Raw genomic sequence first — 13,211 nt, forward strand, 5'->3', positions numbered from 1 at the left:
AAAACCATTTTTATCAATACTCTTCTTGAACTAGAACTAAAAGAGAATTTTATTTAACCTGATATCCTGATATAATGTTAAATAATGTATTTGTATTTTTATAAAAATACAAAGCAAGCATTATACTTACTGGTGAATTGTTAAAAGCATTTCATTTAAGTCCTCCCCCACTGAGAGAGTGAGAGACCATGGGCACATGCACATATGAGCACATGTTGGGGAGGGGCAGAGAAAAGGAGAGATAGAATCCCAAGCAGGCTCTACACCATCAGCACAGAGCCCGATGTGGGACTCGACCCACAAACTCTGAAATCATGACCTGAGTCAAGATCCAAGAGTCAGACACTTAGCTGACTGAGCCAATTAGGCACCCCAAAAGCATTTCATTTACTATTCGGAATGAGACAAGCAGTCCTGGTATCACACCTTTTATTTAACATTGAACAGGCACTCCTAATCTGCAAATAAACCCAGACACATACTAACCCTCATGAATTAGGAATTGAATAAAAGAAGCAAACTGTCATTATCTGTAGAAAGTATCACTATTTACATAGAAAATTTAAAAAAACTTTCGGGATGCCTGGGTGGGTCAGTCAGTTAAGCATCTGACTTTATTTCATCTCAGGTCATGATCTAATGGTTGTGAAATTGATCCCTATGTTGGGCTCTGCACTGAGCATGGAGCCTGCTTAAGATTCTCTTTCTCCCTTTGCGCCTAACCCACTCATGTGCATGCTCACTCTCTTTTCTCTCAAAAAACAAAACAAAACAAAAAACTTTCGACAAATTATTAAAATGAAGAAGGGAATTTAGTAGGTTGGCTAGATATAATAATACAAGAAAATTACATTTTTATATATCAATAATAAGTTAGAAAATGCAATTTCAAAAAAGATACAAATGTCTTAAAAAAATACAGGGTACCTGGGAACAAATCTAACAACAAACGTATGAATCTTATGTGGGGAAAAAAATTCTAAATCCTTATTGAAAGATTTTACAGATGTAGATACATGGAGAAACAGATGTTCATGGATAGGAGTACAGAATTTTATAAAGATATCAGTTGTTTCTGATAGTCTCACAAATTCAATCAAAATTCTATTTGTGGAAAATGACCAAGTTGAATATACAATTTATAAAGATGAGCAAAGAGCCATGAATAGGTAAGACACTCCTGAAGAGAGAACCAGGTAGGGGATTTACTCTAGCAGGTAGGAGAACTTAATGTAAAGTTATACCTTGTTCAGTATTGGCTCAAGGCTGGACAAACTAGTACAACTGAATAGAGAGCCCAGAAACAGACTCATACATATATGGAAACCTGATTTATGACAGAGCTGTCATTGCAGATTACTCATGGTGGGACAAGTTATTATCCACATGGAAATAAAATGGATTCTCACACCACACACAGAAATTAATTCCAAATAATAAGTTTAAGTACTTAAATGTGAAATGCAGAACTATAAAGGGTTATAAGAGAATATCTCGGGGCGCCTGGTTGGTTAAGCATCCAATTTCAGCTCGGGTCATGATCTCACAGTCTGTAGGACTCTGCTGACAGCTCAGAGCCTGGAGCCTGCTTCACATTCTATGTCTTCCTCTCTCTCTTCCCCTCCCTGCTCTCACTCTGTCTCTCTCTCAAAAATGAATAAATATTTTAAAAAATTAAAAAAAGAGAATATCTCATTGACAATATTTTAAGGAAGGATTTCTTAAACCATAAAGGATAAACCATAAAGGAAAAGGATAAACCATAAAGGGAAAAATTAATGTATTTGATTATATAAAAAGTAAGAACTTCTGGGGGTGCCTGCCTGGCTCATTTGGTAGAGCATGTGCCTCTTGATTTTGGGGTTGTAAGTTCGAGCCCCACAATGGGTGTAAAGATTACTTAAAAAGAAAAAATCTATATAAAAAAGACCTTTTATTCAGAAGACACTATAAACAGTTAAGCAGAGTCTTGTTCAGGATAATGGACATGAATGCCTAGTGCATTTGATTAACATATTTGATATTTACAAAACTGGAAGGTAGTTTAGGAGCAAATTACTAGGAAATACATAGAAAATGAAGGAAACACATGCACCACAAGATCTGCCTATCATCAATTCATGGGAACAAAGGAAAAATAATCATATTTTATGTCATCTTGCTCAGCTATTCATAGCATTTACATGATTATCTAATTAAAATGGTGATATAATTACATAGAGAGGATGAGTGCCTGAAAAGTGTGCCTGTGTTCACGAAAAAATTACTAAATCCTATAAAATTTTATGAGACAACTAAAAGTTGTGAAAATTTGAATAAGGTTCACAGATTAGTTAATCATATTGTATCAGTGTTAGTTTCCTGGTTGTGATAATTGTACTATGGTTATGTAAGATGTTAACATTAAGGAAAGCTAGGTAAAGGGCATATGAAGACTGTATTATTTTTGCAACTTTCTATAAGCCTCAGATTAATTCAAAATGAGAAGTTAAAAAAATCATTTGGGTTGAGAGTTGTTGGCTCTGGGGAGTAAGAAATGGAAGAGGGTTGTAAGATTATTGACTTTCAGTAACAGTTTTATAGTACAACTTGACTCTTTAATCTGTATCCATATGTAACTGGAGAAAATCAAAGTATAAAAAATACAGAGCACAATGGTGAAAAGTTACTCTGAAAGTTTAAAAAAACTGTTGGATGCTTTGGGGAAAAACTGACATATAAACCATGCCTATATGTTTTATCTACAGTTCTCAATTTCAGTCTCTTTAAGAAGGAGAAACAGGCCAAAAGACACTGATGAAATCTGACTGCAGAATTCTACTAGTTTTTATGATCTGTCCTAGACTTTTAGCTCAACACTAGTCCAAGTTGCGTAAAGTATCTAGAGGGCTTTTTCTATACCTTATTATGGTGAAATAGACTATAGTAGCAAGAATGAATGAGAATGTGGCTACACAGATCATTTGATAAAAGAAACCATATTTTATAGTAATATAAATTATTTTATAGTTTATATACTTTTTAGTTGACTGTAAACTGTAATTTCTTTTCCTGTTTTGTTTTTTTGTTTTGTTTTTTTTTTTTTTTGTTTTTTGTAGGTACTTGGTCATAAACAGTAGATTGTTTTTCCCTCGAGATTAATGCAACTTCTTGTCTCCAATGACAAAGGAGAGTTTAAAATATATTTTTTTATTGTGGTAAAATACACATAACATAAAGCTTACCATCTTAACCTTTTTTTTTTTTTTTTTTATTTTATTTTTTAATATATGAAATTTACTGTCAAATTGGTTTCCATACAACACCCAGTGCTCATCCCAAAAGGTGCCCTCCTCAATACCCATCACCCACCCTGCCCTCCCTCCCACCCCCCATCAACCCTCAGTTTGTTCTCAGTTTTTAACAGTCTCTAATGCTTTGGCTCTCTCCCACTCTAACCTCTTTTTTTTTTTTTTTCCTTCCCCTCCCCCATGGGTTTCTGTTATGTTTCTCAGGATCCACATAAGAGTGAAACCATATGGTATCTGTCTTTCTCTGTATGGCTTATTTCACTTAGCATCACACTCTCCAGTTCCATCCATGTTGCTACAAAAGGCCATATTTCATTTTTTCTCATTGCCACGTAGTATTCCATTGTGTATATAAACCACAATTTCTTTATCCATTCATCAGTTGATGGACATCTAGGCTCTTTCCATAATTTGGCTATTGTTGAGAGTGCCGCTATAAACATTGGGGTACAGGTGCCCCTATGCATCAGTACTCCTGTATCCCTTGGATAAATTCCTAGCAGTGCTATTGCTGCGTCATAGGGTAGGTCTATTTTTAATTTTCTGAGGAACCTCCACACTGCTTTCCAGAGCGGCTGCACCAATTTGCATTCCCACCAACAGTGCAAGAGGGTTCCTGTTTCTCCACATCCTCTCCAGCATCTATAGTCTCCTGATTTCTTCATTTTGGCCACTCTGACTGGCGTGAGGTGGTATCTGAGTGTGGTTTTGATTTGTATTTCCCTGATAAGGAGCGACGTTGAACATCTTTTCATGTGCCTGTTGGCCATCCGGATGTCTTCTTTAGAGAAGTGTCTATTCATGTTTTCTGCCCATTTCTTCACTGGGTTATTTGTTTTTCGGGTGTGGAGTTTGATGAGCTCTTTATAGATTTTGGATACTAGCCCTTTGTCCGATGTGTCATTTGCAAATATCTTTTCCCATTCCGTTGGTTGCCTTTTAGTTTTGTTGGTTGTTTCCTTTGCTGTGCAGAAGCTTTTTATCTTCATAAGGTCCCAGTAATTCACTTTTGCTTTTAATTCCCTTGCCTTTGGGGATGTGCCGAGTAAGAGATTGCTACGGCTGAGGTCAGAGAGGTCTTTTCCTGCTTTCTCCTCTAAGGTTTTGATGGTTTCCTGTCTCACATTCAGGTCCTTTATCCATTTTGAGTTTATTTTTGTGAATGGTGTGAGAAAGTGGTCTAGTTTCAACCTTCTGCATGTTGCTGTCCAGTTCTCCCAGCACCATTTGTTAAAGAGACTGTCTTTTTTCCATTGGATGTTCTTTCCTGCTTTGTCAAAGATGAGTTGGCCATACGTTTGTGGGTCTAGTTCTGGGGTTTCTATTCTATTCCATTGGTCTATGTGTCTGTTTTTATGCCAATACCATGCTGTCTTGATGATGACAGCTTTGTAGTAGAGGCTAAAGTCTGGGATTGTGATGCCTCCTGCTTTGGTCTTCTTCTTCAAAATTACTTTGGCTATTCGGGGCCTTTTGTGGTTCCATATGAATTTTAGGATTGCTTGTTCTAGTTTCGAGAAGAATGCTGGTGCAATTTTGATTGGGATTGCATTGAATGTGTAGATAGCTTTGGGTAGTATTGACATTTTGACAATATTTATTCTTCCAATCCATGAGCAGGGAATGTCTTTCCATTTCTTTATATCTTCTTCAATTACCTGCATAAGCTTTCTATAGTTTTCAGCATACAGATCTTTTACATCTTTGGTTAGATTTATTCCTAGGTATTTTATGCTTCTTGGTGCAATTGTGAATGGGATCAGTTTCTTCATTTGTCTTTCTGTTGCTTCATTGTTAGTGTATAAGAATGCAACTGATTTCTGCACATTGATTTTGTATCCTGCAACTTTGCTGAATTCATGTATCAGTTCTAGCAGACTTTTGGTGGAGTCTATCGGATTTTCCATGTATAATATCATGTCATCTGCAAAAAGCGAAAGCTTGACTTCATCTTTGCCAATTTTGATGCCTTTGATTTCCTTTTGTTGTCTGATTGCTGATGCTAGAACTTCCAGCACTATATTGAACAGCAGCGGTGACAGTGGGCATCCCTGTCGTGTTCCTGATCTCAGGGAAAAAGCTCTCAGTTTTTCCCCGTTGAGGATGATGTTAGCTGTGGGCTTTTCATAAATGGCCTTTATGATCTTTAAGTATGTTCCTTCTATCCCGACTTTCTCAAGGGTTTTTATTAAGAAAGGGTGCTGGATTTTGTCAAAGGCCTTTTCTGCATCGATTGACAGGATCATATGGTTCTTCTCTTTTTTTTTGTTAATGTGATGTATCACGTTGATCGATTTGCGAATGTTGAACCAGCCCTGCATCCCAGGAATGAATCCCACTTGATCATGGTGAATAATTCTTTTTATATGCTGTTGAATTCGATTTGCTAGTATCTTATTAAGAATTTTTGCATCCATATTCATCAGGGATATTGGCCTGTAGTTCTCTTTTTTTACTGGGTCTCTGTCTGGTTTAGGAATCAAAGTAATACTGGCTTCATAGAATGAGTCTGGAAGTTTTCCTTCCCTTTCTATTTCTTGGAATAGCTTGAGAAGGATAGGTATTATCTCTGCTTTAAATGTCTGGTAGAACTCCCCTGGGAAGCCATCTGGTCCTGGACTCTTATTTGTTGGGAGATTTTTGATAACCGATTCAATTTCTTCGCTGGTTATGGGTCTGTTCAAGCTTTCTATTTCCTCCTGATTGAGTTTTGGAAGAGTGTGGGTGTTTAGAAATTTGTCCATTTCTTCCAGGTTGTCCAATTTGCTGGCATATAATTTTTCATAGTATTCCCTGATAACTGTTTGTATCTCTGAGGGATTGGTTGTAATCATTCCATTTTCATTCATGATTTTATCTATTTGGGTCATCTCCCTTTTCTTTTTGAGAAGCCTGGCTAGAGGTTTGTCAATTTTGTTTATTTTTTCAAAAAACCAACTCTTGGTTTCGTTGATCTGCTCTACAGTTTTTTTAGATTCTATATTGTTTATTTCTGCTCTGATCTTTATGATTTCTCTTCTTCTGCTGGGTTTAGGCTGCCTTTGCTGTTCTGCTTCTATTTCCTTTAGGTGTGCTGTTAGATTTTGTATATGGGATTTTTCTTGTTTCTTGAGATAGGCCTGGATTGCAATGTATTTTCCTCTCAGGACTGCCTTCGCTGCGTCCCAAAGCGTTTGGATTGTTGTATTTTCATTTTCGTTTGTTTCCATATATGTTTTAATTTCTTCTCTAATTGCCTGGTTGACCCACTCATTCGTTAGTAGGGTGTTCTTTAACCTCCATGCTTTTGGAGGTTTTCCAGACTTTTTCCTGTGGTTGATTTCAAGCTTCATAGCATTGTGGTCTGAAAGTATGCATGGTATAATTTCAATTCTTGTAAACTTATGAAGGGCTGTTTTGTGACCCAGTATATGATCTATCTTGGAGAATGTTCCATGTGCACTCGAGAAGAAAGTATATTCTGTTGCTTTGGGATGCAGAGTTCTAAATATATCTGTCAAGTCCATCTGATCCAATGTATCATTCAGGGCCCTTGTTTCTTTATTGACTGTGTGTCTAGATGATCTATCCATTTCTGTAAGTGGGGTGTTAAAGTCCCCTGCAATGACCACATTCTTATCAATAAGGTTGCTTATGTTTATGAGTAATTGTTTTATATATCTGGGGGCTCGGGTATTTGGCGCATAGACATTTATAATAGTTAGCTCTTCCTGGTGGATAGACCCTGTGATTATTATATAATGCCCTTCTTCATCTCTTGTTACAGCCTTTAATTTAAAGTCTAGTTTGTCTGATATAAGTATGGCTACTCCAGCTTTCTTTTGGCTTCCAGGAGCATGATAAATAGTTCTCCATCCCCTCACTCTCAATCTAAAGGTGTCCTCAGATCTAAAATGAGTCTCTTGTAGACAGCAAATAGATGGGTCTTGTTTTTTTATCCATTCTGATACCCTATGTCTTTTAGTTGGCGCATTTAATCCATTTACATTCAGTGTTATTATAGAAAGATATGGGTTTAGAGTCATTGTGATGTCTGTATGTTTTATGCTTGTAGTGATGTCTCTGGTACTTTGTCTCACAGGATCCCCCTTAGGATCTCTTGTAGGGCTGGTTTTGTGGTGACAAATTCCTTCAGTTTTTGTTTGTTTGGGAAGACCTTTATCTCTCCTTCTATTCTAAATGACAGACTTGCTGGATAAAGGATTCTCGGCTGCATATTTTTTCTGTTTAGCACACTGTAGATATCGTGCCAAGCCTTTCTGGCCTGCCAAGTTTCAAAGGAGAGATCAGTCACGAGTCTTATAGGTCTCCCTTTATATGTGAGGGCACGTTTATCCCTTGCTGCTTTCAGAATTTTCTCTTTATCCTTGTATTTTGCCAGTTTCACTATGATATGTCGTGCAGAAGATCGATTCAAGTTACGTCTGAAGGGAGTTCTCTGTGCCTCTTGGATTTCAATGCCTTTTTCCTTCCCCAGTTCAGGGAAGTTCTCAGCTATAATTTGTTCAAGTACCCCTTCAGCACCCTTCCCTCTCTCTTCCTCCTCTGGGATACCAATTATGCGTATATTATTTTTTTTTAGTGTATCACTTAGTTCTCTAATTTTCCCCTCATACTCCTGGATTTTTTTATCTCTCTTTCTTTCAGCTTCCTCTTTCTCCATAACTTTATCTTCTAGTTCACCTATTCTCTCCTCTGCCTCTTCAAGCCGAGCCATCGTGGATTCCATTTTGTTTTGCAATTCGTTTAAAGCGTTTTTCAACTCCTCGTGACTGTTCCTTAGTCCCTCGATCTTTGTGGCAAGAGATTCTCTGCTGTCCTGTATACTGTTTTCAAGCCCAGCGATTAATTTTATGACTATTATTCTAAATTCACTTTCTGTTATATTATTTAAATCCTTTTTGATCAGTTCATTAGCTGTTGTTATTTCCTGGAGATTCTTATGAGGGGAATTCTTCCGTTTGGTCATTTTGGAGAGTCCCTGGCGTGGTGAGGACCTGCAGTGCACTTCCCCTGTGCTGTGGTGTATAACTGGAGTTAGTGGGCGGGGCTGCAGTCCGACCCGATGTCTGCCCCCAGCCCACTGCTGGGGCCACAGTCAGACTGGTGTGTGCCTTCTCTTCCCCTCTCCTAGGGGCGGGATTCACTGTGGGGTGGCGTGTCCCGTCTGGGCTACTTGCACACTGCCAGGCTTATGTTGCTGGGGATCTGGCGTATTAGCTGGGGTGGGTAGGCAAGGTGCACGGGGGCTGGAGGGGCAGGCTTAGCTCGCTTCTCCTTAGGTGATCCACTTCAGGAGGAGCCCTGTGGCAGCGGGAGGGAGTCAGATCCGCTGCCGGAGGTTTGGCTCCGCAGAAGCACAGAGTTGGGTGTTTGCGCTGCGCGAGCAAGTTCCCTGGCAGGAACTGGTTCCCTTTGGGATTTTGGCTGGGGGATGGGTGGGGGAGATGGCGCTGGCGCCTTTGTTCCCCGCCAAGCTGAGCTCTGCCGTCCGGGGGCTCAGCAGCTCTCCCTCCCTTTGTCCTCCAGCCTTCCCGCTTTCCAAGCAGAGCTGTTAACTTATGACCTCCCAGACGCTAAGTCGCGCTTGCTGTCGGAACACCGTCTGTCCGGCCCCTCCGCTTTTGCCAGCCAGACTCGGGGGCTCTGCTTGGCCGGCGAGCCGCCCCTCCGCCCCGGCTCCCTCCCGCCAGTCCGTGGAGCGCGCACCGCCTCGCCGCCCTTCCTACCCTCTTCCGTGGGCCTCTAGTCTGCGCTTGACTCCGGAGACTCCCTTCTGCTAATCCTCTGGCGGTTTTCTGGGTTCTTTAGGCAGGTGTAGGTGGAATCTAAGTGATCGGCAGGACGCGCTGTGAGCCCCGCGTCCTCCTACGCCGCCATCTTCCGGAACCTCCCATCTTAACCTTTTTTTAAAATAAAGTTTATTTGTTTATTTTAGAGAGAGAGTGCATGCACGTGGGGGGAGGGGCAGAGAGAGAAGGGGAGAGAGAGAATCCCAAGCAGACTCTGCATTGTCAGATCACGTGAGATCATGACCTGAGCTGAATTCAAGAGTCAGTCACTTAACCAACTGATCCACCTGGGCACCCCACCATCTTAACCATTTTTAAGTATACCGTTCACTGGCCTTTTAAATACATTCATAATGTTTTGCAGCCATCACCATTATCCATCTCCATAGTTCTTCTTGTCTTGTAAAACTGAAACTTTATACCTTTCAAACAGTAACTCTCACTGCCACCTCCCATGCTGCTGGCAACTGCCATTCTCCTTTTTGTCTGTATGATTTTTACTACTTTACGTATTTCACGTAAGGGGAATCATACAGTATTTCTCTTTTGTGACTGGCTTATTTCACTTAGCATAATGTCCTCAGGGTTCATCCATGTTATAGCATGTCAGAATTTCCTTCCTCTTTAAGACTTTAATAATTTAAAGTATTCTATTATGTACCTATATCTATATCTGTATCTATATATATGGATATATACATATATATACACACATAGACACACACCACATTTGGCTTATCCATTCATCTGTCAGTGGACACTTGGGTTACTTACACATTGTAGTTATTGTGAATAATTCCCCTATGAACATGAGTGTACACCTATATCTTCAAGACCCTGAGACCCTCATTTCATTCCCTTTCTGTATGTACTAAGAAGTGGAGTTCCTGGTTCATATGGTAATTTATTTTTAGGTTTTTGAGGAGCCACCGTATTATTTTCCATAGCAGCTATACCTTTTTATATTTCTACCAGTAGTGTACAAGTATTCTTCAAACTTCTGCATATTCTTACCAGTACTTCTTATTTTCTGTGTTTGTCAGTTCTTTTTTTTTTTAATGGTAGCCATTCTAATAGGTATGAGATGGTATCTTATGGTAATTTTGATTCACATTTCCCTAATGATCAGTGATGTTGAATATTTTTCCATGTGCTTTTTGGCTATTTGTATATCTTCCTTGAGGAAATGTTTCTTCACTTCCTTTGCCCATTTTTGAATTATGTTTCATTTTTTGCTGCTGTTGTTGAGTTTTAAGATTTAACATATTCTGTGTTACTCGGCAATCAAAAAGAATGAAGTCTTGCCATTTGCAATAACATGGATGGAACTAGACAGTATTGTGCTAAGTGAAATTAGAGAAAGACAAATATCATATGACTTCACTCATGTTGAATTTAAGATACAAAACAGATGAACATGAGGGAAGGCGAGCAAAAATAACATAAAAATAGGGATGGGGACAAACCATAAGAGACTCTTAAATACAGGAAAGGGTTGCTGGAGAGATAATGGGTGGGGGGATGGGCTAATTGGACAAGGGGTGTTAAGGAGGACACTTGTTGGGATGAGCATTGGGTGTTATATGTAGGTGATGAATCACTGGATTCTATTCCTGAAGTCATTATTGTATTGTTAACTAACTTAGATGTAAATTTAAAAAAATGAAACAAAAAGATTTAATATACTCTGGATATGAATCCCTTATAAGATACATGATTTATAAATGTTTTCTCTCATTCTGTGGCTTACTATTTTACTTGTTGATACTATCTTTGATGCACAACATTTAAAAATTCTCATTAAGTCCATGTTTATTATTTCTTTTGTTGCCTGTACCTTTGTTGTCATATCCAAGAAATCATTGCCTAATCCAATGACATGAAGCTTTTGCTCTATGTTTGTTTCTAAGAGTTTTATAATTTTAGCTCTTACATTTAGGTCTTTGATCCATTTTGAGTTAATTTTTGCATATGGTGTTAGGTAAGGGTCTGACTTCATTCTTCTGCCTGTGGATATCCAGTTTTCTCAGCACCATTTGTGGAAAAGACTGTCCTTTCCCCATTGAATGATCTTGGCCTCCTGTCAAAAACGATTTGATTATATATGTGATGGTTTATTTCTAGGCTGTCTATTCTATTCCACTGGTCTTTATATCTGTCTTTATGCCGGTACCTCACTGATTTGCTTACTTCAGCTTTGCAGTTAAGTTTTGAAACCAGGAGCTATGAATCCTTCAGCTTTGTTCTTCTTTTCTAGATTGATTTGTCTATTTGGGATCCCTTGAGATTCCATATGAATTTTAGGATGGGTTTTTTTGTCTGTTTCTGCAAAAAATGTCATTGGGATTTGACATAGGGTTCCGTTGAATTTGTAGATTGCTTTAGGCAGTATTCGCAATATTAAGTCTTCCAGTCAATGAACATGATAGGTGTTTCCTTTTATTTATGTTGTCTTTGATTTTTTTCAGCAATGGTTTGAGGTTTTCATTGTACAAATCTTTCATCTCCTTGGTTAGGTTAATTCTTTTGATTGTTTTTGATGTTGTTACAAATGGAAGTGTTTTCATAATTTTCTTTTCAGATTGTTGTTAGTTTATAGAAATGCAGTGGATATTTGTGTGTTGACTTGTATCCTGCTACTTAGTTGAATTCATTAATAGCTTTAATAGTCTTTTTGTGGAATCTTAAGGATTTTCTATAAATAAAATCATATCATCTGCGAACAGAGAAAACTTTTTCCTTTCTAATTTGGGTGCTGTTTGTTTCTCTTTCTTGCCTCATTGCTCTGGCTCTCTCAGTATTATGTTGAATAAAAATGACAGAAGTGAGAGTATCCCTGTCTTGTTCCTGATCTTAGGGGAAAACTTTCAGTCTTTTACCATTGACTGTGATGTTTGCTGTGGTTTTTAATATATGATTTTTATTAATGTTGCGATACAAAATAGAGAACTTATTAGATGCATGCATGTGTACTTGTATGTGTACTTGTCATGTATACACATACTAAACACGTATGTAATTTATATATTTATATATATGAATAAAATTGATGGATACAATTACTTACAGAGGCTATTTTTTAGAAACACTTGAAAATTATATATGTTTCTTAAAACTTTATCCCAACTATTTTTAGATGTTGTATCTATTGTAAGTATTGGTTGTGTGCTTGGTATAATGTTTAAACTGTTGTTTATTGAGGTGAATAAGTTGGAAGTTAAAGAGCAGCAGTTTGAATAGCCCATTTGTATTTTTAATTTGACACTTTTTGATAAGAAAATAAGTCAGTATGTTTGTATATTCTAAAAGAGAGTTTTTTATTTTTTATTTTTTAACTTCAGACAACCTAATGAGGCCTCTTTTGAATTATGGTATTGCTTGGTAAGTCTATCTTTTTTACTTTATGTTACTTTTCAGAATAATATTGATTAATATATGTAAATTAGCTATATTTTTGGTTTACTCTTGCAGTATGTCTATGGGCTTCCTGGTTGAAGAGACTGCACCAGTTGTTTGGAGAGGCCTTATGGTAATGTCAGCTATTGAGAAACTATTGAGGCAGGTAAGAAAATTGAATTAAGTGTCATTTTATTATTGGCACATTATTGTTAATGCATTTGCTGATTGGAGAGTGGTTAATATTTGCAGTCAGGCTTGAGATGTTTTGCAAAGGAATCCAACTAATCGACTGGATGTATAATGAATTATGTGGCACCAAGACCAGTTTCACTGGTCTGTGATTTAATCTTACCAATTGCTTACGATTACCGAAAATCTTAATGCCTTATTTTATATTGTTCTTTTGCTTTGTTCAGAGTCTGCAGTCAGATGATGAAATCTATAAGTAATCTACCTTCTTTAGATTTATGTTTAATCTCATTGTGGCCAATATTGAGTTATAAGGGCAGTGTAGACATTCTTGCATGTAGAAAAAAGTTATATAAATCATGCTCACGTTTTAAAATTGCTTTAGAACAAAATAAAATTTTTTTTTACACTGAGTACATCTGGCTCTTTATTTATGTATATAATATCTGCCCAATCAACTTTAATTTATCCTTAAGAAAGAGAACAGTTGATTGGATAATCTAAAAATATCAGATGGGATATATGTTATTTATAGAAATAA

General features: G+C 37.7%; 1 protein-coding gene across 2 annotated transcripts in view; it reads left to right on the forward strand.

Moving 5' to 3' along the window:
* NUBPL (nucleotide binding protein like) overlaps positions 1–13,211 on the forward strand; it is a 237,279-nt gene that overhangs the window by 81,134 nt on the left and 142,934 nt on the right. For both annotated transcript variants that reach the window (XM_042942931.1, XM_042942933.1), the window contains exons 5-6: positions 12,424–12,463; positions 12,554–12,644. In XM_042942931.1, coding sequence (XP_042798865.1) covers positions 12,424–12,463; positions 12,554–12,644 — 131 coding nt within the window. The remainder of the gene's footprint in view (positions 1–12,423; positions 12,464–12,553; positions 12,645–13,211) is intronic.

The sequence above is a fragment of the Panthera leo genome, chromosome B3 (genome assembly GCF_018350215.1).
Source record: "Panthera leo isolate Ple1 chromosome B3, P.leo_Ple1_pat1.1, whole genome shotgun sequence".
In the NCBI taxonomy this organism is placed as follows: Eukaryota; Metazoa; Chordata; class Mammalia; order Carnivora; family Felidae; genus Panthera; species Panthera leo.